The sequence below is a fragment of the Ranitomeya variabilis genome, chromosome 4, assembly GCF_051348905.1.
Source record: "Ranitomeya variabilis isolate aRanVar5 chromosome 4, aRanVar5.hap1, whole genome shotgun sequence".
NCBI classification, from domain to species: Eukaryota; Metazoa; Chordata; class Amphibia; order Anura; family Dendrobatidae; genus Ranitomeya; species Ranitomeya variabilis.
Genome location: NC_135235.1, coordinates 733,699,014 through 733,726,729, shown reverse-complemented (window position 1 = coordinate 733,726,729; position 27,716 = coordinate 733,699,014). Strand labels below are relative to the sequence as shown.

The following is a 27,716-nucleotide window of genomic DNA, read 5'->3' as shown; positions in this document are numbered from 1 at the left end:
AGGGGGCCAAGTGGTTCTCTAAGATTGATCTCCGTGGGGCGTATAATTTGGTGCGAATCAAGCAGGGGGATGAGTGGAAAACCGCATTTAATACGCCCGAGGGCCATTTTGAGTATTTGGTGATGCCTTTTGGTCTTTCAAATGCCCCTTCAGTCTTCCAGTCCTTTATGCATGACATTTTCCGCGATTATTTGGATAAATTTATGATTGTGTATCTGGATGATATTCTGATTTTTTCGGATGACTGGGACTCTCATGTCCAGCAGGTCAGGAGGGTTTTTCAGGTTTTGCGGTCTAATTCCTTGTGTGTGAAGGGTTCTAAGTGTGTTTTTGGGGTTCAGAAGATTTCCTTCTTGGGATACATTTTTTCCCCCTCTTCCATCGAGATGGATCCTGTCAAGGTTCAGGCTATTGGTGATTGGACGCAACCCTCTTCTCTTAAGAGTCTTCAGAAATTTTTGGGCTTTGCTAACTTTTATCGTCGATTTATTGCTGGTTTTTCTGATGTTGTAAAACCATTGACTGATTTGACTAAGAAGGGTGCTGATGTTGCTGATTGGTCCCCTGATGCTGTGGAGGCCTTTCGGGAGCTCAAGCGCCGCTTTTCTTCCGCCCCAGTGTTGCGTCAGCCTGATGTTGCTCTTCCTTTTCAGGTTGAGGTCGACGCTTCTGAAATCGGAGCTGGGGCGGTGTTGTCGCAGAGAAGTTCCGACTGCTCCATGATGAGACCTTGTGCTTTTTTTTCCCGTAAATTTTCGCCCGCCGAGCGGAATTATGATATTGGGAATCGGGAGCTTTTGGCCATGAAGTGGGCTTTTGAGGAGTGGCGTCACTGGCTTGAGGGGGCCAGACATCAGGTGGTGGTATTGACTGACCACAAAAATTTGATTTACCTTGAGTCTGCCAGGCGCCTGAATCCTAGACAGGCGCGCTGGTCGTTGTTTTTCTCTCGGTTTAATTTCGTGGTGTCTTACCTGCCGGGTTCTAAGAATGTTAAGGCGGATGCCCTTTCTAGGAGTTTTGAGCCTGACTCCCCTGGTAATTCTGAGCCCACAGGTATCCTTAAAGATGGAGTGATATTGTCTGCCGTTTCTCCAGACCTGCGGCGGGCCTTGCAGGAGTTTCAGGCGGATAGACCTGATCGTTGCCCACCTGGTAGACTGTTTGTTCCTGATGATTGGACCAGTAGAGTCATCTCTGAGGTTCATTCTTCTGCGTTGGCAGGTCATCCTGGAATCTTTGGTACCAGGGATTTGGTGGCAAGGTCCTTCTGGTGGCCTTCCCTGTCCCGAGATGTGCGAGGCTTTGTGCAGTCTTGTGACGTTTGTGCTCGGGCCAAGCCTTGTTGCTCTCGGGCTAGTGGATTGTTGTTACCCTTGCCTATCCCGAAGAGGCCTTGGACGCACATCTCGATGGATTTTATTTCGGATCTGCCTGTTTCTCAGAAGATGTCTGTCATCTGGGTGGTGTGTGACCGTTTCTCTAAGATGGTCCATCTGGTTCCCTTGCCTAAGTTGCCTTCTTCTTCCGAGTTGGTTCCTCTGTTTTTTCAAAATGTTGTTCGTTTGCATGGTATTCCGGAGAATATCGTTTCTGACAGAGGGACCCAATTCGTGTCTAGATTTTGGCGGGCATTCTGTGCTAGGATGGGCATAGATTTGTCTTTTTCGTCTGCTTTCCATCCTCAGACTAATGGCCAGACCGAGCGGACTAATCAGACCTTGGAGACATATTTGAGGTGTTTTGTGTCTGCGGATCAGGATGATTGGGTTGCTTTTTTGCCTTTGGCGGAGTTCGCCCTCAATAATCGGGCCAGCTCTGCCACCTTGGTGTCCCCGTTTTTCTGTAATTCGGGGTTTCATCCTCGATTTTCCTCCGGTCAAGTGGAATCTTCGGATTGTCCTGGAGTGGATGCTGTGGTGGAGAGGTTGCATCAGATTTGGGGGCAGGTGGTGGACAATTTGAAGTTGTCCCAGGAGAAGACTCAGCTTTTTGCCAACCGCCGTCGTCGTGTTGGTCCTCGGCTTTGTGTTGGGGACTTGGTGTGGTTGTCTTCTCGTTTTGTCCCTATGAGGGTTTCTTCTCCTAAATTTAAGCCTCGGTTCATCGGCCCGTACAAGATATTGGAGATTCTTAACCCTGTGTCCTTCTGTTTGGACCTCCCTGCATCCTTTTCGATTCATAATGTTTTTCATCGGTCATTGTTGCGCAGGTATGAGGTACCGGCTGTGCCTTCCGTTGAGCCTCCTGCTCCGGTGTTGGTTGAGGGTGAGTTGGAGTACGTTGTGGAAAAGATCTTAGACTCTCGTGTTTCCAGACGGAAACTCCAGTATCTGGTCAAATGGAAGGGATACGGTCAGGAGGATAATTCTTGGGTCACTGCCTCTGATGTTCATGCCTCCGATCTTGTCCGTGCCTTTCATAGGGCTCATCCTAATCGCCCTGGTGGTTCTGGTGAGGGTTCGGTGCCCCCTCCTTGAGGGGGGGGTACTGTTGTGAAATTGGATTCTGGGCTCCCCCGGTGGCCACTTGTGGAATTGAACTTGTGTGCATCATCCCCTCTGTTCACCTGCTCCTATCAGGATGTGGGAGTCGCTATATAACCTTGCTCCTCTGTCAGTTTCATGCCGGTCAACAATGTAATCAGTAGCCTTCTGTGCTTGTTCCTGCTACTAGACAACCCCCAGCTAAGTTGGACTTTTGTCCTTGTGTGTTTTTGCATTTTGTTCCTGTTCACAGCTGCTGTTTCGTTACTGTGTCTGGAAAGCTCTTGTGATCGGAAATTGCCACTCTGGTGTTATGAGTTAATGCTAGAGTCTTAAAGTAATTTCTGGATGGTGTTTTGATAGGGTTTTCTGCTGACCATGAAAGTGCCCTTTCTGTCTTCCTGCTATCTAGTAAGCGGACCTCGATTTTGCTAAACCTATTTTCCTACTACGTTTGTCATTTCATCTAAAATCACCGCCAATATATGTGGGGGCCTCTGTCTGCCTTTTGGGAAAATTTCTCTAGAGGTGAGCCAGGACTGTCTTTTCCTCTGCTAGGATTAGGTAGTTCTCCGGCTGGCGCTGGGCATCTAGGGATAAAAAAACGTAGGCATGCTACCCGGCCACTTCTAGTTGTGCGGCAGGTTTAGTTCATGGTCAGTATAGTTTCCATCTTCCAAGAGCTAGTTCTCATATATGCTGGGCTATGTTCTCTCGCCATTGAGAATCATGACAGTTTCCCTTATTATCTCCAGTAATTGTATTATTACATAGGATTCTTATGATGTTACATCGGCTCATCTTCTCATTCAGGTCTCTACAATATCGGATCCTATTCTATATAAGAGAATTTCCTGATTTACCCATCAAGGATGGCTATGGACAGAGACAAGATGGCGGAGAGGATGTTACACCTCACCCTAGAGATCCTCTTCCAGCTTACTGGAGAGGTGAGAGATTCTGATGAAGTCACATTACATCATTCTTATCTATGGGAATAACAGATGGACAGAACTGGAGAGGTGAGGACTCTGGAAATGTCTGTAGTGAGATTTATTAATGTATCTCTCCATAACCAGGATTACACAGTAGTGAAGAAGACCTCTAGTGAGCGCTGTCAGGACCCTGTGTCTGAGGGATGTGGAAGACCCCTGAGCCCAATCACGGGGCCTGCATCTCACCTCCTGATCCATGAGGACATCAATCACCAGAAGATCCTAGAACTCATCTGCAAGATGATTGAGCTGCTGACTGGAGAGGTGACACTGCTGGGAATGCTGGGACATTATACAGTAACACTATGAAGGGATCGGGGGATGACGGTATCATTGTATGTGTCAGGTTCCTATAAGGTGTCAGGATGTCTCCGTCTATTTCTCCATGGAGGAGTGGGAGTATTTAGAAGGACACAAAGATCTGTACAAGGACGTCATGATGGAGGTTCCCCAGCCCCTCACATCACCAGGTAATAGACAGGACTAAATACACACAGTTTATAATTATCTGTATGTAAAGAATGAATTCACTCCCTGTATGTGTTTCCTCCAGATCTATCCAGTAAGAGGACAACACCAGAGAGATGTCCCCGTCCTCTTCCTCCACAGGACTGTAACCAAGTAGATCCCAATGTTCCTCAGGATCATCAGGTAGATGGAGAGAAGGTGTCAAGAGATCTCCCCTATGATGTGTGTATGCCGGTGACGGTGTTGTGCTCAGTCATGTTTTATCCACCAGTATTATATGTTTTATACTTGTGTAATGAGAACGGTGGAGATGGCAGGATTAGAGCTGATCATAGATGTGATTTCTCCATCTGTCGGTGACTTTTACAATATTTCTTTCAGAGTGAAGATCTGACCCATAGTAATACTACAGAGACATATGTGAGAGATGATGAGTGGTGTAAAGAGGAGATTCCTACATATGACTACCCAGGTGTGTAGTAACCACTAAATGCAGAGAAGTCACAGATTCTTCTCAGTCACCGGCTGTGGCTGCTTTATCAGTGGTGTAGTCCGGCCGTATTACCATAATCACCATTTTGCCTCTAGACCACAACATTCTCCTCCACCCAAAACTGTTCAAATGACTTTGGTCATTGAAAGCCCTTTTCTATAGAACTTACAACCTGGTAGATCCACCTACCCCCTGGGTTTAGGATACGCTGACCGTAACCTGCCCAGATCTGTGAACTACAAAGCCGAATGACAGTGTACGTAGAATGTGTTGACAAGATAGAAAAATCACTTGAAGAAAAATATTATGATGGGCCTGTAAGAGAAAGCGGAGGGTAATGATGCTGTTGGCTTCCTAGAACCCTGATATCTTATTGGATGAATCCACCTTCTCCCCCTTCTGTGCTGGTGAATGTGATCATATGGTCCCTACAAGACCAGGTCCAGTCTTTCTGGCCAAACTTCAGTTTTATGATCGACAACATTAAATGTGCAGTGAGGCCAAGGGTGAATTTCTGTACAATAATAGTTTCCCTTTATCCTGACTTTTCAATTTGTATTAAAACTTCAAGGAGGATTGTGATAATCTACATAAACACATCACACCTGTGCCATGATATATCTCTGAGCTGTGCGTGGCTGATGGCTGTAATATACATTTGTTCCCGCCTGCAGGAGATGTGTTGGCTCGAGACCTGGTTTCATGGATTCACTCCACCTCATAAATTACATTGTTTTTGATCCTAAGAAATTCCTAAGAACTTCAGATTACTGCACAATCTCTCCTTAAATGGGGAGCAATATTATTTTCTCTAATCTTCTGGTCAGGATTCATAGTAGCTCCAATGGTCCACCATAAATGAATGCAACTCTGGTTTACTGTTGTTTAATCTGTATTTGTAGTTTTCAGTTAATGAGATTCTCATGCTCTGGGGTGGGGCTGTGGGCGGGGCTTTGTGGTGCTCTGGGGAGAGGCTATTGGCGGGGCTTTGTGGTACCCTGGGGCGGGGCTGTGGGCAGGGCTTTATATGCTGCTCTGTTTACATATTCATCTGTATTGACTTATGACAGGTCCCTGTTCCCTCACTGACCTGCCCCCCATTTTTACATAATGCATATAATAGTGTTGATATTACTGTTGATAATGCCTATAATATTGTGGCTGTTGGGAAGCTAAGAAAATAAAATTACATCCAGCAAAATGACACCAGCAGCGCCATCAACTACTGTGCAGGCGCCGCCATCAACCTTATGACATGTCATAAGCCAATACAGATGCATATGTAATCAGAGCAGCACATAAAGCCCCGCCCACAGCCCCGCCCCAGAGCATGAGAATCTCATTAACTGAAAACTACAAATACAGATTAAACAACAACCACAAGACAGATTTCATCACCAGGTATCAGTGTAATCAGTATAACGGCACTGACCTGACACTGTGTAGGTTACTGTGCACAATCCTGCTGACAGGTTCACTTTAAGACATCTCAGCTCTGCACTATTATACACAGTTCTCTTTAAATGTGTAATATTTCTTCTTGAAACTCATCTGACAGAAAATATTGGCGCTTACGATAGTTTAGATTGTGAAGTCACCGAGCCCCATGCTCTAATTACACCAGAGAGGTTTCACCACTAGCTACTCATTTATTACTGATGGAGACTCTTCAGTTTGAGCATTTCAGTATATGTTATTGTCTATAGTCACAGTTTTTGATTACAGTAGTGTCCGAAATACTCTGATTTAACCTCTTCCCGCAGCCAGTTTTCTGTTCTTAACCCCTTTCTGACATCTGACGTACTATCCCGTCGAGGTGGGGTGGGCCTGTATGACCACCGACGGGATGATCGCAGTGTTCCGCGGTATAGGGAAGCATCACGGAGGGAGGGGGCTCCCTGCGTACTTCCCTGAGACCCCCGGAGTAACGCGCTGCAGGGCGGTGGCTTCACAGCGCCTGCGCAGAGCAGGCGCTGGTAAGCCTGCAACACTGTAAGTCAGATCGCTGATCTGACACAGTGCACTGCAAAGTGTCAGATCAGCAGTCTTACACTATAACATGATGCCCCCCCGGGACAATGTTACAGTGTAAAAAAAAAAAATATTCAGATGTGTAAAAAAAAATTTAAAAAAAGCATCATCAGCGAAAAAATAAAAGTTATAGTCCTCAGAATAAAGCGATGTAAAAATAATTATTTTTTCTATAAAATAGTTTATCGTATAAAAGCGCCAAAACATAAAAAAATGATATAAATGAGGTATCGCTGTAATCGTACTGACCCGAAGAATAAAACTGCTTTATCCATTTTAACAAACGCGGAGCGCTATAAACGCCCCCCTCCCCAAAAGAAATTCATGAATAGCTGGTTTTTGGTCATTCTGCTTCACAAAAATCAGAATAAAAAGTGATCAAAAAATGTCACGTGCCTGAAAATGTTAGCAATAAAAACGTCAACTCGTCCCGCAAAAAACAAGACCTCACATGACTCTGTTGGACCAAAATATGGAAAAATTATAGCTCTCAAAATGTGGTAACGCAAAAAAAATATATTTTGCAATAAAAAGCGTCCTTTAGTGTGTGACGGCTGCCAATCATAAAAATCCGCTAGAAAACCCGCTATAAATAGTAAATCAAACCCCCCTTCATCACCTCCTTAGTTGGGGAAAAATAAAAAAATATATTTATTTCCATTTTCCCATTAGGGTTAGGGCTAGGGTTAGGGTTAGGGCTACGGTTAGGGTTACGGCTAGGGTTAGGGCTAGGGTTAGGATTAAGGCTACAGTTAGGGTTGGGGCTAAAGTTAGGGTTAGGGTTGGGGCTAAAGTTAGGGGCATCCCGTCTCAATTTCTGTCAATTTTGCATTGAAAAGTCAAACGGCGCTCTTTCCCTTCCGAGCTCTCCCATGCACCCAAACAGTGGTTTACCCCCACATATGGGGTATCGGCGTACTCAGGACAAATTGTGCAACAACTTTTGGGGTCCAATTTCTTCTCTTGCCCTTGGGAAAATAAAAAATTGGGGGCGAAATGATAATTTTTGTGAAAAAATATGATTTTTTATTTTTACGGCTCTGCATTATAAACTTCTGTGAATCACTTAATGGGTCAAAGTGCTCACCACACATCTAGATAAGTTCCTTAGGGGGTCTACTTTCCAAAATGGTGTCACTTGTGGGGGGGTTTCAATGTTTAGGCACATCAGGGGCTCTCCAAACGCAACATGGCGTCCCATCTCAATTCCAGCCAATTTTGCATTGAAAGTCAGATGACGCTCCTTCGCTTCCGAGCTTCCAAACAGTGGTTTACCCCCACATATGGGGTATCGGCGTACTCAGGACAAATTGTACAACAACTTTTGGGGTCCATTTTCTCCTGTTACCCTTGGTAAAATAAAACAAATTGGAGCTGAAGTAAATTTTTTGTGAAAAAAAGTTAAATGTTCATTTTTATTTAAACATTCCAAAAATTCCTGTGAAACACCTAAAGGGTTAATAAACTTTTTGAATGTGGTTTTGAGCACCTTGAGGGGTGCAGTTTTTAGAATGGTGTCACACTTGGATATTTTCTATCATATAGACCCCTCAAAATGACTTCAAATGAGATGTGGTCCCTAAAAAAAAACTTCTGTTGTAAAAATGAGAAATTGCTGGTCAACTTTTAACCCTTATAACTCCCTAACAAAAAAAAACTTGGTTCCATAATTGTTCTGATGTAAAGTAGACATGTGGGAAATGTTACTTATTAAGTATTTTGTGTGACATATCTCTGTGATTTAATTGTATAAAAAATTCAAAGTTGGAAAATTGCAAAATTTTCTAAATTTTCGCCAAATTTCCGTTTTTTTCACAAATAAAGGCAGGTAATATCAAATAAATGTTACCACTATCATGAAGTACACTACAGTCATGGCCAAAAGTATTCACACCCCTGCAATTCTGTCAGATAATACTCAGTTTCTTCCTGAAAATTATTGCAAACTCAAATTCTTTGGTATTATTATCTTCATTTAATTTGTCTTAAATGAAAAAACACAAAAACAATTGTCCTAAAGCCAAATTGGATATAATTCCACACCAAACATAAAAAAAGGGGGTGGACAAAAGTATTGGCACTGTTCGAAAAATCATGTGACGCTTCTCTAATTTGTGTAATTAACAGCACCTGTAACTTACCTGTGGCACCTAACAGGTGTTGGCAATAACTAAATCACACTTGCAGCCAGTTGACATGGATTAAAGTTGACTCAACCTCTGTCCTGTGTCCTTGTGTGTACCACATTGAGCATGGAGAAAAGAAAGAAGACCAAAGAACTGTCTGAGGACTTGAGAATTGTGCAATTGAGGTGCACTGTTCTGTGTTGGCTGGTCATCCTGGTATTTTTGGTACCAGAGACTTGGCTGGTAGGTCCTTTTGGTGGCCTTCTTTATCACGTGATGTGCGTTCTTTTGTGCAGTCCTGTGGGACTTGTGCGCGGGCCAAGCCTTGTTGTTCTCGTGCTAGTGGGTTGCTTTTGCCATTGCCGGTCCCTGAGAGGCCCTGGACGCATATTTCTATGGATTTTATTTCTGATCTTCCGGTTTCCCAGAGGATGTCTGTTATCTGGGTTGTTTGTGACCGGTTCTCTAAGATGGTTCATTTGTGCCTTTGCCTAAATTGCCTTCCTCTTCAGATTTGGTTTCATTGTTTTTTCAGCATGTGGTTCGTTTGCATGGTATTCCGGAGAATATTGTGTCCGACAGAGGTTCCCAGTTTGTTTCTAGGTTTTGGCGGGCCTTTTGTGCTAGGCTGGGCATTGATTTATCTTTTTCCTCGGCGTTTCATCCTCAGACCAATGGCCAAACCGAGCGAACTAATCAGACTTTGGAGACTTATTTGAGATGCTTTGTGTCTGCTGATCAGGATGATTGGGTGGCCTTTTTGCCATTGGCCGAGTTTGCCCTTAATAATCGGGCTAGTTCGGTTACTTTGGTTTCGCCTTTTCTTGTAATTTTGGTTTTCATCCTCGTTTTTCTTCTGGGCAGGTTGAGCCTTCTGACTGTCCTGGTGTGGATTCTGTGGTTGACAGGTTGCAGCAGATTTGGGCTCATGTGGTGGACAATTTGGTGTCTCAGGAGGAGGCTCAACGTTTTGCTAACCGTCGTCGGTGTGTTGGTTCCCGGCTTCGGGTTGGGGATCTGGTCTGGTTGTCTTCCCGTCATGTTCCTATGAAGGTTTCTTCTCCTAAGTTTAAGCCTCGGTTTATTGGTCCTTTTAAAATTTCTGGGATTATTAATCCGGTGTCTTCGATTGGCGCTTCCGGCCTCTTTTGCTATCCATAATGTCTTCCATAGATCTTTATTGTGGAAATATGTGATACCCGTTGTTCCCTCTGTTGATCCTCCGGCCCCTGTGTTGGTTGATGGGGAGTTGGAGTATGTGGTTGAGAAGATTTTGGATTCTCGTTTTTCGAGGCGGAGGCTTCAGTATCTTGTCAAATGGAAGGGTTATGGCCAGGAGGATAATTCTTGGGTTTTTGATGTCCATGCTGCTGATTTGGTTCATGCTTTTCATCTGGCTCGTCCTGATCGTCCTGGGGGCTCTGGTGAGGGTTTGGTGACCCCTCCTCAAAGGGGGGGTACTGTTGTGAATTCTGCTTTTGGGCTCCCTCCGGTGGTTTTAGGTGGTAATGCAGTTGTCCCTGGGTTGTAGTCCTGGTCAGGTGTATCTGCTGATTGCAGTTCTGACTGGGGTATTTAGGCGTGCAGGATTCATTAGTCCTTGCCAGTTGTCCATGGTTTTTGGGAGGTGTTGGTTCTTGGTTGGTTCCTTCTGCCTTGCTGCCAAATCAGCAAAGATAAGTGTCTGGTTTTGTTTCTGTGGCACACATGCTGTGTGCTCAATAATTCAGTGCTATTCATTTTTTGTCCAGCTTAGATTGTGTCAGTATTTTCTCAGTCTTGTTGGATTCTCAGGAGTTGCAGATATACATTCCATGTCTTTAGTTAGATTGTGGAATTTTTTGTATTATCTGCTGTGGATATTTTTGGAAGGGTTTTAATACTGACCGCTTAGTATTCTGTCCTATCTTTCCCTATTTAGCTAGAGTGGCCTCTTTTGCTGAATTCTGTTTTCTGCCTGCGTGTGTCTTTCCTCTCCTATTCACAGTCAATATTCGTGGGGGGCTGCCTATTCTTTGGGGTTCTGCTCTGAGGCAAGGTAGTATTCCTATTTCCTTCTATAGGGGTATTTAGTTCTCCGGCTGTGTCGAGGTGTCTAGGGTTCGTTAGGCACACCCCACGGCTACTTCTAGTTGCGGTAGTAGTTCAGGGTTTGCGGTCAGTACAGTTTCCACCTACTCCAGAGAAAGTTTCATGCTGCTCCAAAGTCACCGGATCATAACAGTTTACCCTGGTTACCAGCGTAAACGTAAAAAAAAACAAAACACTACATACTTACATTCCGGTGTCTGTCCCCCGGCGCTGTGCTTCTCTCCACTGTGTAAGCGCCAGCCGGAAAGCACAGCGGTGACGTCAACGCTGTGCTCTGCTTTCTGGCCGGCCGGCGCTTACACAGTTTTGAGAAGCACAGCGCCGGGGGACAGACACCAGAATGTAAGTATGTAGTGTTTGGGTTTTTTTACGTTTACGCTGATAACCAGGGTAAACATCGGGTTACTAAGCGCGGCCCTGCGCTTAGTAACCCGATATTTACCCTGGTTACCAGTGAAGACATCGCTGGATCGGTGTCACACACACCGATCCAGCGATGTCTACGGGAGATCCAGCGACAAAATAAAGTTCTGGCCTTTCTGCTCCGACCAGCGATGGCACAGCAGGATCCTGATCACTGCTGCCTGTCAAACTCAACGATATCGCTAGCCAGGACGCTGCAACGTCACGGATTGCTAGCGATATCGTTCAGTGTGAAGGTACCTTTACACCAAACAAGTTCAAGCTGCCCTGCAGTCCGAGGGTACAACAGTGTCAACCCTTACTTACCGCCGGCGTCTGAATGAAAAGGGACTGTATGGTAGGAGACCCATGAAGACCCCACTTCTTACCCCGAGACATAAAAAAAGCCAGGCTGGAGTTTGACAAAACTTACCTGAAAAAGCCTAAAACGTTTTGGAAGAATGTTCTCTGGTCAGATGAGACAAAAGTAGAGCTTTTTGGGCAAAGGCATCAACATAGAGTTTACAGGAGAAAAAAAGAGGCATTCAAAGAAAGGAACACGGTCCCTACAGTCAACCATGGCGGAGGTTCCCTGATGTTTTGGGGTTGCTTTGCTGCCTCTGGCACTGGACTGCTTGACCGTGTGCATGGCATTATGAAGTCTGAAGACTACCAACAAATTTTGCAGCATAATGTAGGGCCCAGTGTGAGAAAGCTGGGTCTCCCTCAGAGGTCATGGGTCTTCCAGCAGGACAATGACCCAAAACACACTTCAAAAAGCACTAGAAAATGGTTTGAGAGAAAGCACTGGAGACTTCTAAGGTAGCCAGCAATGAGTCCAGACCTGAATCCCATAGAACTCCTGGGGAGAGATCTAAAAATGGCAGTTTGGAGAAGGCACCCTTCAAATATCAGGGACCTGGAGCAGTTTGCCAAAGAAGAATGGTGTAAAATTCCAGCAGAGCATTGTAAGAAACTCATTGATGGTTACCGGAAGCGGTTGGTCGCAGTTATTTTGGCTAAAGGTTGTGCAACCAAGTATTAGGCTGAGGGTGCCAATACTTTTGTCTGGCCCATTTTTGGAGTTTTGTGTGAAATGATCAATGTTTTGCTTTTTTCTTCATTCTCTTTCGTGTTTTTTCATTTAAGACAAATTAAATGAAGACAATATTACCAAAGAATTTGTGTTTGCAATCATTTTCAGGAAGAAACTGAGTATTATCTGACAGAATTGTAGGGGTGTGAATACTTTTGGCCATGACTGTATGTCATGAGAAAACAATGTCAGAATCACCGGGATCCGTTGAAGCGTTCCAGAGTTATGACCTCATAAAGGGACAGTGGTCAGAATTGTAAAAATTGGCCCGGTCATTAACGTGCAAACAACCCTTGGGGGTAAAGGGGTTAATCAGGCCCCATTTTTACAATCTGACATGTGTCACTTTATGTGGTGATAACTTTGGAATTCTTCACAAAGGATAATAGAAAACAAAAGGATCTTACAAATTATTTTCCAACTTCTCACAATACCCTACATATGATTGTACACTACTTTCTGGGCCCATGACAGTGTTCAGAAGGGAAGGAGCGCCATCTAGCTGTTTGAATAGTTTGCAGACACAATGTATTGGCAGCACTGTTCGTGGTCAACTGGCAACTCAAAAGATGTCCACCATGAACATGCTTGGCACTATCTTCTCTGCTTTCATATCCCAAGGATTGCCTTGCTCATCGCCCTTTAAAACCATCACATAGATCTGGACTTACACTGGGACCCCTAGGCTTGGACCATGGTGTTGCCTGCTATTCTGTGGTATTAGATTGCAAGAAGAATAGTCGGGTAGCTGGGTCAGAACCAGAAGGACAGATTACAGAATCAGAAGACACAAGAGTAGTCAGTAAACGGGCCACGGTCACAAGTAAACAATACACAGGATTGAACCAGAGGAGAACAACGCTGTTTCTGGCAGATTCCGGCCATGTGCTTTGAGCTTTAGTAGGGTGTGGTACTTTCCAATTGGCTGAAGTAGGGAGCAGATTACTCCAGCTGGACAGCAGGAACAGATCCCGGATGAGATGGGACACACCATATGCAGAAGCCCTAATATGACTAAATGACAGAAAACCAGAATAGTCAAAATCCTCATAAAGTGATTCCATTTTATAAATGAATTCACTGAGGGTTATAATCTATACATATGTGGTCAAAATTGTTGGTACCCCTCGTTTAATGACAGAAAAACCCACAATGGTGACAGAAATAACTTGAATCTGACAAAAGTATTAAGAAATAAAAAATCTATGAAAATGAACAAATGAAAGTCAGACATTGCTTTTCAACCATGCTTCAGTTGTAGCTGTTTGCGTTCTGACCAAATGTCAGATAGGCCAGATCACCAGTGAGGCCAAATCAGGAGGTTACTCTCTTCATTGACAAGCATGCTTGAAGAAAAAGGAAAATGCACACAGGTTGTGAGCAAAATCACTATCTGATATACTCACACACAAGGCAATATTTTATACCATGTATAACAAATGTAACTCAATGTAACTCATGTAGCCCTCACCATTACCCCATTACCCAGGGTCATACTTTATTTACCATGTACCCAGAACCTGTTGTGGCTGACTATTGAGAACATATATGATAAGAAGTATAGTCTCCTTGAAGAGGAGACTACCAGACTATTGCGTCATGAAAATAAATTCTAGCAATTCAAGGAAAAAGGCAATTAAAGGCAAAAATTAAACCTTCTATGTCACTCCACAGAATTAAAAAAATAAATAAAAATCATGAAATAGGCCTGGACAGAAATGATGGTACCCTTGAAAATAATGTGACAAAAGAGACATGTTAAATTGCGGTGTGTCCAGTAACTGGCATCACAGGGGTCTACAATCTTGGAATCAGTTAGTGGACTGTATAGAGGGCTACAGATACTGACTGTGCTGTTTGGCGACATGGTGTGTATCACACTCAACATGGACCTGAGGAAGCAAAGGAAAGAGTTGTCTCAGGAGATTAGAAAGAAAATTATAGACAAACATGTTAAAGGTAAAAGTTATAAGACCATCTCCAAGCAGCTTGATGTTCCTGTGACTACAATTGCACATATTATTCAGAAATGTAAGATCCATGGGACTGTAACCAACCTCCCTGGACGTGGCTGCAGGAGGAAAATTGATGACAAATGAAAGAGACGGATAATACGAATGGTAACAAAAGAGCACAGAAAAACTTCTAAACAGATTAAAGGTGAAATTCAAGCTCAAGGAACATCAGTGTCAGATCGCACCATCTGTCGTTGTCTGAGCCAAAGTGGACTTCATGGGAGACAACCAAGGAGGACACCATTGTTGAAAAAAAATCATATAAATGCCAGACTGGAATTTGCTAAACAAAAATGGAACCTTTTGCCAAGTCACATCAGCTTGTATGTTCACAGATGGAAAAATTAAGCATATCATGGAAAGAACACTGTCCGTACCGTGAAACATAGAGGAGGCTCTGTTATTTTCTGCTTTGCTGCATCTGGCACAGGGTGTCTTAAATCTGTGCAGGGTACAATGAAATCTCAAGACTATTAAGGGATTCTAGAGAGAAATGTGCTGCCCAGTGTCAGAAAGCTGGGTCTCAGTCGCAGGTCATGAGTCTTGCAACAGGATAATGACCCAAAACACACAGCTAAAAACACCCAAGAACGGCTAAGAAGAAAACATTGGACTATTCTGAAGCGGCCTTCTGTGAGCCCTGACCTCAATCCTATTGAGCATCTTTGGAAAGAGCTGAAACATGCCGTCTGGAAAAGGCAACATTCAAACACAAGACAACTGGAGCAGTTTGCTCTTGAGGAGTGGCCAAAATACCTGCCGAGAGGTGCAGAAGTCTCATCAACAGTTACAGGTTATCGTTTGATTGCAGTGATTGCCTTAAAATGTTGTGCTGCAAAATATTAACCCTTTCGCGTCAGAGCCTGTTTTTGCCTTCATAAGCGGGACAAATTTTTCACTTCTGACCAGTGTCACTTTGAGGTCATAACTCTAATGCTTCAATGAATCCTGATGATTCTGAGATTGTTTTCTTGTGACATATTGTACTTTATGATAGTGGTAAAATTTCTTCGATATGACTTGCGTTTATTTGTTTAAAAAAAAAATGGAAATTTGGAGAAAATTTAAAAAAATTCACAATTTAAAAAAATGTTATGCCCTTAAATCAGAGAGTCATATCGCACAATATAGTTAATAAATAACATTTCCCATATGTCTTTGTAGGGGGTATAAAATCGAATTTCATGCCACCTATATCCCCTGGGAATGTAATAGATTTGTTTCAAGAGTTAGTAATTAAAGATGTGGAAGCACTTTATTATCAGTCACCAAGTGAAAATCTGTCAGACAGAGAATTTAAAGCTCTGCATGAGATTCAAAAATGGGAGGATGCGGTAATACGTAAAGCTGACAAGGGGGTAAATATAGTGTTACTAGACAAGGAGTACTATATTAAGGAAGCCCTGTCTCAGCTTAATGATACACAGACTTATTGTCTTTTAGATAAAAAATCCCACTCATAAATTTAAAAACAAATCGAGAACGTTCTTGAGAAAAAACGTAGAAAGAGGTGTATGGACAATTAAAAGATCTGAAAATTTATTTCCTGAATACCCAGAATTTGCCCATTGGTATAGCATTCCTAAATTACACAAGTCCATCACTGAACCCCCAGGTCGTCCCATAATATCGGGCATAAATTCTTTAACTGAACCATTATCACAATACTTAGATTGGCTACTAAAACCTCTTTTATTGTCGGTGCCATCGTCGACTCAGGTGATTTTCTATCAGCTTTAAAAGAGGTTACTTGGCAACCTAGTTATTCTTTGGCGTCCATAGATGTGGTTAATTTATACACACATATTCTACAACAAATAGGAACTGAAGCGGTTCATAAAATCTTAAAGAGTTCTGATAAATCTTCAGATTGGATTGCATTTGATTTAGAGGGTTTGGGTTTTGTATTGTCACATAACGCCTTCAAATTCATGAATCAGTGGTACTTACAAAGGACAGGTACCGCAATGGGGACCCCAGTCGCATGCGTTTTTCCTAACCTCTTCTTAGCGGTCTTTAAAGATAAATATTTCAGTAATACCAGTAACCCCTTTTTGAAATATATACGCATGTTTCTTAGATTTGTCGATGATATCTTCATCATTTGGGATGGTCCACAACTTGAATTTGATTCCTTTGTACGTTATTTAAATGAAACCAACTCAGACAATATGCTGTTCACTTCCCAGTTTGGGCAAAATAATTTGGAATTTTTGGATGTCAGAATTGATATAATCGATGGGGAAATTATCACCAAAGTTCATAGAAAACCTACTGCCACCAACTCTTTGCTGCACTTTAACAGTGCACATCCACTCCATACGAGGCAAAGTCTACCTTACAGTCAAATGATTAGATTACGCAAAATAAATAATGAAAGTAATTTTGAGAAACCGATTGACGATTTGAAAACACGTTTTTCTAAACGAGGATATCCCTCCTCTGTTTTGAATGCAGCCCATCAACGGGTAATGGAGGTATCACAGATAGATCTACTAAGCAATACTCGTAAAAAATATATAAAAAAAAGCATGAGTGAGGCTAACAAGACTAGGAGTTTCTCCTTTAGTTTTAAACATAGCCCCATTGACAAAATTGTGCTTGGAGCAATTAGGAAAAATTGGCATGTGTTGCGTTCTGACAAGGATTTGCAGGACATTAGTGCTACGAGTCCGATGTTTGCATGTAAGAGAACATCTAATCTGGCTGATCTTTTGCTGCATAACCGCATATTACCCCCCCCCCCCCCCCCCCGATACTAATTGGTTAAATAAAAATGTTCCTAAGGGTAACCATAAATGTGGTAATTGCAATTTTTGCCACCCACATTTAATTCGCGATCCTTTAAATGTGGGTTCAATTAATCATCATGTCCACGATTTTATTTCTTGTAAAAGTAAATTTGTGGTTTATATTTTGCTCTGTCCTTGTCTATATTTTTATATAGGGAAAACCATCAGACCTCTAGTTACTAGATTTCGGGAGCATTATCACTCTATAACTACAGGAAAAGGATCGTTGCGATTAATCCACCATATGCAAACGAAACATGACTCTCTAATCCTGAGCTTTTGAGGTTTGCAGGTTTAGAACTGGTTAGATTTCCATCACAGGGTGGTAACCATAACAAAATTTTACTAAGGAAAGAAGCAAGGTGGATAATAAAATCAAACGCGCAAGGACCCATCGGGTTAAATGATAGGCTGGTTCTTTCTATTTTCTTATAATGTATAGTAAGCTTATCGCCTAAGAAAGCATGTAAGGAGGGTAATAAATCCTGCTGTGTTGGTATACTCTGAACAGTTAACAGTCTGTGCTTTCTATTAACGTTGAAATGATTTTGGTGTTGCAATTCTGACCTTTAGATATGCCGTTCGTAATTAAGACATATTGTATGCCTGTATTTTTGCGCTTTTATTATGCACTTGTATGTTAAAATTTGCTTTTTGCAAATGTATTAGTTTAATCATGTCATTAAGCCCCTATAAAGGAAATGACATCATCTGATTACTCACATGGACCCGTAGAAGCGTCTTTGGCGCAAAACGGCCGTCGTCCTTCCCCGCATTCCTCCTGCACCTGTCAGTCCCATGAACTTTGTCCACAGACCCACCATGGTTCAATAAAGGACTTCGTTGTCTACTTTACATTAGCACAATATTGGAAACACATTTTTTTTGTTAGGACGTTATAAGGGTAAAAAGTTGACTAGCGATTTATCATTTTTACAAAATTTACAAAACCATTTTTTTAGGGACCACCTCACATTTGAAGCGAATTTTGGGGATCAATATGACAGAAAATACCCAAAAGTGACACCACTCTAAAAACTGCACCCCTCAAGGTGCTCAAAAACACATTCAAGAAGTTTATTAACCCTTCAGGTGCTTCAAAGGAATTAATGGAATGTGGAAGGAAAAAAATAAACATTTACTTTTCTTTCACAAAAATTTTCCTTTAGACCTCATTTTTTTACTTTCACAAGGGTAACAGAAGAAAATGGACTATATATTTTGTTTTGCAATTTCTCCTGAGCATGCCGATAACCAATATGTGGAGGAAATCTAATGTTTGAACGCATGGCAGGGCTCGGAAGGGAAGGAGCACCATTTGATTTTTTTAATGTAAAGTATGTTGGAATAATTAGCGTTTGCCATGTCACGTTTGAAGAGCTCCTGATGTGCCTAAGCAGTGGAAACCCCCCACAAGTGACACCATTTTGGAAACTAGACCCCTTAGGGAACTTATCTAGATTTGTATTGAGCACCTTGAACCCACAGGTGTTTCACAGAAGTTTATAACATAGAGCTGTGGAAATAAAAAAACATTTTTCACAAATCCTTTTAGCTCCATATTTTGCATTTTCATAAGGGTATCAGGAGAAATTGCTCCATAAAATTTGTTGTGCAATTTCTCCTTAGCACGCCGATACCCCATATGTGGGGGGATACTACTGTTTGAATGCATGGCAGAGCTTGGAAGGGAAGGAGAGCCATAGTGAAGAGCAGATTTTACTGGAATTGTTTGGTTTGTGGGTGACATGTCACATTGTCAGAGCCCCAGACGTGTCTAAACGGTGGAAATCCCCAACAATTGACTGCATTTTGGAAACTAGACCCCCAAGGAGCTTATCTAGATGTGTTTTGGGCACTTTGAACCCCCAAGTGCTTCACGGAAGTTAATTACGTAGAGCCGTGAAAATAAAAATAGTATTTTTTCCACACAAAAATTATCTTTTCGCCCTCAATTTTTTTTCCCAAAGGGTAACAGGAGAAATTGGACCCCAAAAGTTGGGCAATTTGTCCTGAGTATGCTGGCACCCCATTTGTGGAGGTAAACCACTGTTTGGGTGCATGGCAGAGCTTGGAAGGGAAGGAGCGCCATATTGGAGAACAGATTTCGCTGGAATTGTTTGTGGGTGACATGTCAAATTGCCAGAGCCCCTGAGGTGCTAGAACAGTATAAGCCCCCAAAAGTGACTGCATTTTACAAAATACTTCCCTGAATGAATTCTTCTAGTGGTGCAGTGAGCATACTGACACCACAGCTGTTCCATAGAAAATTATACCATTGGGCAGTGAAGAAAAAATAATTACATTTTTACCACTAAAATGTTGTTTTAACCCCAGATTTTACATTGGGAAATAGGTAGATAGGTAAATGGTCACCCATGGATGAATTCCAAGGGGTGTCATTTCCAATTCCCATAGTGGTGTCATTTCCAAAATGGGGTCACTTCAGAGGGGAATTCTGCTGTTATGGCACATTGGAGAGCCGCTCAGTGCCAGAACAACAGAATCCCCCCTGAAGTGACCCCATTTTGGAAATGACACCCCTTTGGGAATTCATCTATGGATATACAGTGGGGCAAAAAAGTATTTAGTCAGTCAGCAATAGTGCAAGTTCCACCACTTAAAAAGATGAGAGGCATCTGTAATTTACATCATAGGTAGACCTCAACTATGGGAGACAAACTGAGAAAAAAAAATCCAGAAAATCACATTGTCTGTTTTTTTTTATCATTTTATTTGCATATTCTGGTGGAAAATAAGTATTTGGTCAGAAACAAACAATCAAGATTTCTGGCTCTCACAGACCTGTAACTTCTTCTTTAAGAGTCTCCTCTTTCCTCCACTCATTACCTGTAGTAATGGCACCTGTTTAAACTTGTTATCAGTATAAAAAGACACCTGTGCACAGCCTCAAACAGTCTGACTCCAAACTCCACTATGGTGAAGACCAAAGAGCTGTCAAAGGACACCAGAAACAAAATTGTAGCCCTGCACCAGGCTGGGAAGACTGAATCTGCAATAGGCAACCAGCTTGGAGTGAAGAAATCAACAGTGGGAGCAATAATTAGAAAATGGAAGACATTCAAGACCACTGATAATCTCCCTCGATCTGGGGCTCCACGCAAAATCCCACCCCGTGGGGTCAGAATGATCACAAGAACGGTGAGCAAAAATCCCAGAACCACGCAGGGGGACCTAGTGAATGAACTGCAGAGAGCTGGGACCAATGTAACAAGGCCTACCATAAGTAACACACTACGCCACCATGGACTCAGATTCTGCAGTGCCAGACGTGTCCCACTGCTTAAGCCAGTACATGTCCGGGCCCGTCTGAAGTTTGCTAGAGAGCATTTGGATGATCCAGAGGAGTTTTGGGAGAATGTCCTATGGTCTGATGAAACCAAACTGGAACTGTTTGGTAGAAACACAACTTGTCGTGTTTGGAGGAAAAAGAATACTGAGTTGCATCCATCAAACACCATACCTACTGTAAAGCATGGTGGTGGAAACATCATGCTTTGGGGCTGTTTCTCTGCAAAGGGGCCAGGACGACTGATCCGGGTACATGAAAGAATGAATGGGGCCATGTATCGTGAGATTTTGAGTGCAAACCTCCTTCCATCAGCAAGGGCATTGAAGATGAAACGTGGCTGGGTCTTTCAACATGACAATGATCCAAAGCACACCGCCAGGGCAACGAAGGAGTGGCTTTGTAAGAAGCATTTCAAGGTCCTGGAGTGGCCTAGCCAGTTTCCAGATCTCAACCCTATAGAAAACCTTTGGAGGGAGTTGAAAGTCCGTGTTGCCAAGCGAAAAGCCAAAAACATCACTGCTCTAGAGGAGATCTGCATGGAGGAATGGGCCAACATACCAACAACAGTGTGTGGCAACCTTGTGAAGACTTACAGAAAACGTTTGACCTCTGTCATTGCCAACAAAGGATGTATTACAAAGTATTGAGATTAAATTTTGTTTCTGACCAAATACTTATTTTCCACCAGAATATGCAAATAAAATGATAAAAAAACAGACAATGTGATTTTCTGGATTTTTTTTTTCTCAGTTTGTCTCCCATAGTTGAGGTCTACCTATGATGTAAATTACAGACGCCTCTCATCTTTTTAAGTGGTGGAACTTGCACTATTGCTGACTGACTAAATACTTTTTTGCCCCACTGTAGTGACCATTTTCACTACATGGATGATTTACATGGATGATTTCTAGAAACACGTAGTGGAAGTTTTAGAGCAAAAATTGCAAAAATGTAATTGTAGTACCCAATATATTGTGCCCAGCTTGTGTCTCTGGAGACATCCCCCCACCTACCCCGGAAATTAAGTCAGCTCTACTCAGATGTGTCTGTCACTAAATAAACCAAATGCTTGACTTGTCAAAACAGTTTAAAAACGTGGTTCTGTGTGGAAGATTTTAGATCAGTCATGAAGGCATAAGGATGGCAATGATGGGCTTTGTGGGCAATAATAGCGGGTATCATGCTTCATTCCTCTCTTGGAACATACACGACATCTTCTCTGGGGGTTCTTTCCTGTTTCAGTTGCTGGAATGAGTGCAATAAAATGTTGCTCAGTGAGTCTTCTGACATCTTCAGATTCTAAAGGATTGGCTGGGCAACATTTTCCAAAAGAAGAATTTCAGTGACCTTTTCCTGATAATCAAGGAAAGTATCTGCATTTCTGGCTTTTTTGTATGACACAAAATAATTATATGAGGCCACCTGAAACAAATAAATGACTAACTTCTTATACCAGATATATGATTTTCTTGATACCTGGTATGGCTGTAGAACCTGATCTGCAAGGTCCACACCCCCCATATATTTGTTGTAGTCAATGACAGATACAGGTTTTGGAGTAGTGGATCCCTGTTGGTCTGCAGTCGCCCTTGTGGCATCTGTGTGGATCGAGCTCAGGATAAAAATTACTTTTTTATCCTTATACTTAAGGGCAAGCAGCCCTCCATTGTGTAAAGCCCCTGACTGCCCCTTTCAGAACTTTTCGTTGACCAATGATTGTGGAACCCCTGACGGTTTTTACGAATGGTCCCACAAGCCCCCATGTTATGTTCAACCAGACTTTTAAATAGGGGTAAGCTGGTACAGTAGTCATCAACAACAGATTGTAGCCTTTTTGTAAAAATTGAGTTATCAGCTCCCAAATGTTTTTTACAGATGTCTCCAGATAAGTATGGCATACTGGTGGGTTTATTTGGCTATCTTCCCCTCATAAATGCGAAAAGCTTATGTGTATCCTGTTGAACTGTCGCACATTTTATAGAGCTTTATCCTGAACCTTGCCATTTTAGAAGGACTAAATTGCTTGAGGTGCAGTCTTCCTTTGAATTTTACAAGGGACTCATGAATGGAAAGGTTTTCTGTTGGGGTGTAAAGCTTTAAGAACTTTTCTGTCAAGTCTTCGATGATGGGTCTGATTTTGAATAGTCTGTCATGTTCTGGGGCATTTCTGGGCAGGCATTGACTATTGTCGTTAAAATGTCAAAATCTCATGAGCATTTCATAACGGGTCCTAGGAAGAACGGCAGAAAACATAGGGGTGGCTTGGACAGGGCAGTTGGACCAATAGGACCGAATGATCTTTTTTTTTTAACAAGCACCATAGCGAATGTAAGTCCCAAAAAATTTTTCATTTCTAGGACATTAGTTGGTGTCCAGAAATTTGACCTAGGATAATAGGATTGTGGATTCTGGCTGATGAATTGGGATGCATATGAATTTGTTTGTAGGATAATATGCTCTATCAAGCTATCTGTCAGGAACAAATCAAAAAAATTAATTGGTCCAAAATTTCCAACCTCCACATTTATACCAGGAATGGCATTAAAATTAGGGATGAATGGAGTAGCCGAATCCGAAGCCTCCCATCTGGGAAATGCTACATCAAGAGGCAAAGCCCCTTGGACATTGGTGTGCGCCAATTCACGAGCACTGGGGACAGCGCTAGTACTGGGCATTGTTCCCTGAGTTGGAGACATTTCTCCATAAGCGCTATTTGTCCTTCTTGTTGTACTGGTCCTTGTGTGTGAGGATGGACCAGAATCACTGCTCATTTCTGAGCTATCGCTGTCTTTGCTACTAAAGCCCTGAAAATCCACATCGCCATCTGGCACTGCACTTTCTTCACTGTCAGAACATAAAAGTGCATAAGCCGCCTCTGCACTATAATACTGACGGGTTTATTCTTTTTTTTTTTTTTTCCGGAAATAGAAAACTCTGACGTGACCAAATGATTGGGGAGACAATTGAGAAAAGCCTAATTCTTTAGCCTAACCCTAACTTTAGAATAAACCCTAACTCTAACTTTAGCCTAACAGTAACCCTAACAGTAACCCTAACAGTAACCCTAACAGTAACCCTAACAGTAACCCTAACAGTAACCCTAACTTTAACCTAACAGTAACCCTAACCCTAACAGTAACCCTAACTTTAGCCTAACAGTAACCCTAACAGTAATCCTACCTTTAGCCCCAACACTAACTCTAACTATAGCACTAACTCTAACCTGCCTTATCTGTTTGTTTTTTTTACTTTATAGCAAAATCGCTGACTGACAGCTGTTGCCAGCAGCACTTGTAACACTGTTTCTCCTCTAATCTCTCACTGACAGGAGATCTGAGGAGTTTTTATGAGGCAAATCACCCGTGCTACAACAAACTTTCCTAGTGATTTGTCTCATTGGCTGGTGTGACGCTGACGTCATCAGGACCTGAACCAGGTCTCGATGAATTCGGGGGTCACAGGAAGCATTGTGCGCCAGAATCACCTCGTTATAAGGTACATGGGGGTCCCGATGAGCACAAAATCGCCGTTCGTAGACAAACGTCAGAGCTGCACAAAGCCCTGCTAGCGCCAACGTTTATCTACCGTAGGCGGTCACGAAGCGGTTAAGTTAAGGGTACCATAATTTCTGTCCAGGCCTATTCCATAAGTTTTTTTTTTTTTTTTAAATACTGTGGAAGCATGGTTGAAAAGCAATGTCTGACTTTCATTTGTTTATTTTCATAGATTTTTTATTTATTACTTTTGTCAGATTCAAATTGTTTCTGTCACCATTGTTGGTTTTTCTGTCACTAAACGAGGGGTACCAACAATTTTGACCATGTGTGCAGGAGGAGTGAATATTTTTATTACACAGCCACATTCTGGAAATTAACATGCAGTGGATGTTGGAGAGTGAAAATTACACATTTGCCATTTTATTACCCAGCACATAGTGCCCAGATTGTGCTCCAGGAGACACACACCACAAATTAAGTGGATTCTTCTCACTATATAATATTGCTAAATACAGGGATCCTAAGGGTATGTGTGGATTTCCTGTGGATCCGCAGCGTTTTTTCCAGGCAGAAACACTGCAGATCCATAAGTGATTTACAGTATAATGTAAATCAATGGGAAAAAAAATGCTGTGCTAATGGTGCGGAAAAATCCTCACGGAAAACACCGCAGATTCAAAAAAGGACCATGTCAATGCTTTTTGCAGATCTGCAGTGTTTCTGCACCCATACCATAATAGAAATCCGCAGGGGTAAAAAAACGCATGAAATCCTCACAAAATCTGTACAAAAAAAGTGCAGATTCTGACTTGTGTTTTCTGCCAAGAAATGCAGAATCTGCACAGAAAATTCCACAGCCAAATCCGCAACGTGTGCATATAGCCTAAATGTTGTTTGAGCACACTGCAAGACTCAGAAGTGAGCAGATTTTGCTGGATTGGTTTATAGAAACTCTCTTGCTTTTCAACAGCCTGTGAGCCACTAGAAGTATGGGAACCTCTGTTTTTCCATTGACAGATGATGGACCTGAGTGGTGACTTGTTTTTTGTGAGATGAGAACCGGTATTATTTTCGTCTACATAACATTGATTGGTTTCTTTTTCTTCGATATTTGGGAGGCAGAATGAACAAACAGTTGAACACTACTGGTTCATCCAACAAGGTTTTCTATTAGATTGTCACTGTCTTGGTAAATAATTAAAGTATTTTACATAGCTTGCCATGTTTATGGACAGTGTAAGTAGAAATGTTCAAAAATATAAAACTCAAGGATATTTTATTAAAAAAAATGTTTTTATCTTAGCAGATGACTGCACCAGGAGATCAGAGGGACAGCTGACATCTTCAATTTTTAAGTCTGATGATCTTGAGATCCTACAAGATACAACTGAAGTGAATGCAATTACTCCAGATATATCATCCATTCACAGCAAAGATCTGTCATCTGATCCTATGAAACAGGTCACATCTTCTGATTCATTACTGACTACTAAGAAAAATCAAAGTCACATAAGAGGCATTAAAAAACAAACTGCTCCTAAAGCAAAGAAGTCATTTTCATGTTCAGAATGTGGGAAATGTTTTAACAAGAAATCACAGTTTGTTACACACCGAAGAACTCACACAGGGGAGAAGTCTTTTTCATGTTCAGAATGTGGGAAATGTTTTAACCAGAAATCAGCTTTGGTTACTCACCATAGTACTCACACGGGGGAGAAGCCTTTTTCATGTTCGGAATGTGGAAAATGTTTTAACCGTAAAGGGAATCTTGTTACACACCAAATAACTCACACAGGAGAGAAGCCTTTTTCATGTTCAGAATGTGGGAAATGTTTTACCCACAAAGGGAATCTTAATGAACACCAAAGAACTCACACAGGAGAGAAGCCTTTTTCATGTTCAGAATGTGGGAAATGTTTTAACAAGAAATCACAGTTTGTTACACACCGAAGAACTCACACAGGGGAGAAGTCTTTTTCATGTTCAGAATGTGGGAAATGTTTTAACCAGAAATCAGCTTTGGTTACTCACCATAGTACTCACACGGGGGAGAAGCCTTTTTCATGTTCGGAATGTGGAAAATGTTTTAACCGTAAAGGGAATCTTGTTACACACCAAATAACTCACACAGGAGAGAAGCCTTTTTCATGTTCAGAATGTGGGAAATGTTTTACCCACAAAGGGAATCTTAATGAACACCAAAGAACTCACACAGGAGAGAAGCCTTTTTCATGTTCAGAATGTGGGAAATGTTTTAACTTGAAAGTTAATCTTGTTAATCACCAAAGAACTCACACAGGAGAGAAGCCCTTTTCATGCTCAGAATGTGGGAAATGTTTTACTCAGAATTCAAGTCTTGTTAAACATGAGAGAATTCACACAGCAGAGAAGCCATATTCATGTTCAGAATGTGGGAAATGTTTTAAATTCAATTTAAGTCTTGATAACCATCAGAGAACTCACACAGGGGAGAAGCCTTTTTCTTGTTCAGAATGTGGGAAATGTTTTAACCAGAAAGGGCATCTTGTTAGTCACCAGAGAACTCACACAAGGGAGAAGCTTTTTTCCTGTTCAGATTGTGGGAAAACTTTTAACCAGAAAGGGCATCTTGTTAGTCACCAGAGAACTCACACAGGGGAGAAGCCTTTTTCCTGTTCAGAATGTGGGAAATTTTTTAAATGGAAAGCACTTCTTGTTAGACATCAGAGCAGTCACACAGAGGAGAAGCCTTTTTCATTTTCTTAATGTTGGAAATATTTTACTTGGAGCTCAACTGTTAATAAACATCAGAGACGACACATAGGGGAGAAGCCTTTTTTATGTTCATCATGTTGGAATAGTTTTAACCAAAATTGAATCTTCTTAAATGGGTTGTCTCTTGTCATTCCTCATGTTTGCTGACAAAAGGATAAAACTAAACTTTACTAAATCCAAATGTAAAACTATATCCATAATTCACCCCCTGAAGGTTAGTCAGTAGGTGACTAATAGAAAAAACATGTACCCCACAGTTCAGTATATAGGGTGAGGTGACGTATACACACTCACTCTCCAAGCCTCTCATTTCTACGGGTTTCAACATCCTCATCAAAGGCGACTCATCAGGAAACTATTTAGTATTGACCTATATTCAAGCGAGCCTAGACAAAAGAAGCTAAAATCCTGTATCATGTTATCCGAAACAGTCAGGAAACCAGCCACATATTGGCAGATCCTAGACCTCAATCTATATACTTTGTAAGTTTATAAGCCACTCCAGTGTCAGGAATAGATAGTATGTGAAAATACACTGTGTTCCAAATTATTATGCACATAGAGTTTAGGAGTGATAAGGTTAGAATTTTTTTGTTTGTCATTTAAACTCATTGATGGTGATGTGTGTCAGGGCTCTTTATATCACTGAAAGCAATTGCAGATACCTGTGCAAATTAGTTTGGCAGGTGTGTCCAAATAAAGGCAAGACTACTTAAGAAGGCTGTTCCACATTATTAAGCAGCCTACATTTTTTGCCAAAATGGGAAAGAAAAAGGATGTGTCGGCTGCTGAGAAGCAACAAATTGTGGAGTATTTAGGTCAAGGCATGACTACAATCAACATTGCCAAGACACTTCATCGTGATCATCGCACAATCACGAAGTATGTAGCTGATTCCCAGCACACACGTGTGCATGCTGATAAGGAAAAATTGAGTACTCTTTCCAACAGGCAATTGCGTAAGGTTAAAAGAGCAGCTGCAAAAATGCCTTGTCATAGCAGCAGACAAGTTTTTGAAGCTGCTGGTGCCTCCAACGTCCCCAGAACAAGATGCAGGGTCCTTCAGAGGTTTGCAGCTGTGCGTAAGCCATCCTGTCGACCACCTCTATCCACTGCAACAAGCAGAAACGGCTCCAGTTGGCCAAACGATACATGAA

General features: G+C 42.0%; 1 protein-coding gene across 2 annotated transcripts in view; it reads left to right on the top strand.

Annotated features, from left to right (window-relative positions):
- The window catches only part of LOC143767955 (uncharacterized), a 70,533-nt gene extending 43,930 nt beyond the window's left edge, over positions 1 to 26,603 (top strand). The window contains exons 2-7 of one of the 2 annotated variants that reach the window (XM_077256520.1): positions 3,300 to 3,436; positions 3,566 to 3,745; positions 3,828 to 3,951; positions 4,035 to 4,132; positions 4,331 to 4,421; positions 25,112 to 26,603. In XM_077256520.1, coding sequence (XP_077112635.1) covers positions 3,359 to 3,436; positions 3,566 to 3,745; positions 3,828 to 3,951; positions 4,035 to 4,132; positions 4,331 to 4,421; positions 25,112 to 26,550 — 2,010 coding nt within the window. In that variant the 5' untranslated portion in view covers positions 3,300 to 3,358 and the 3' untranslated portion in view covers positions 26,551 to 26,603. Of the gene's footprint in view, positions 1 to 3,299; positions 3,437 to 3,565; positions 3,746 to 3,827; positions 3,952 to 4,034; positions 4,133 to 4,330; positions 4,422 to 25,108 lie in introns of both variants that reach the window. The other variant, XM_077256519.1, reaches the window with a different exon arrangement.
- Positions 26,604 to 27,716: the final 1,113 nt, after the last annotated feature.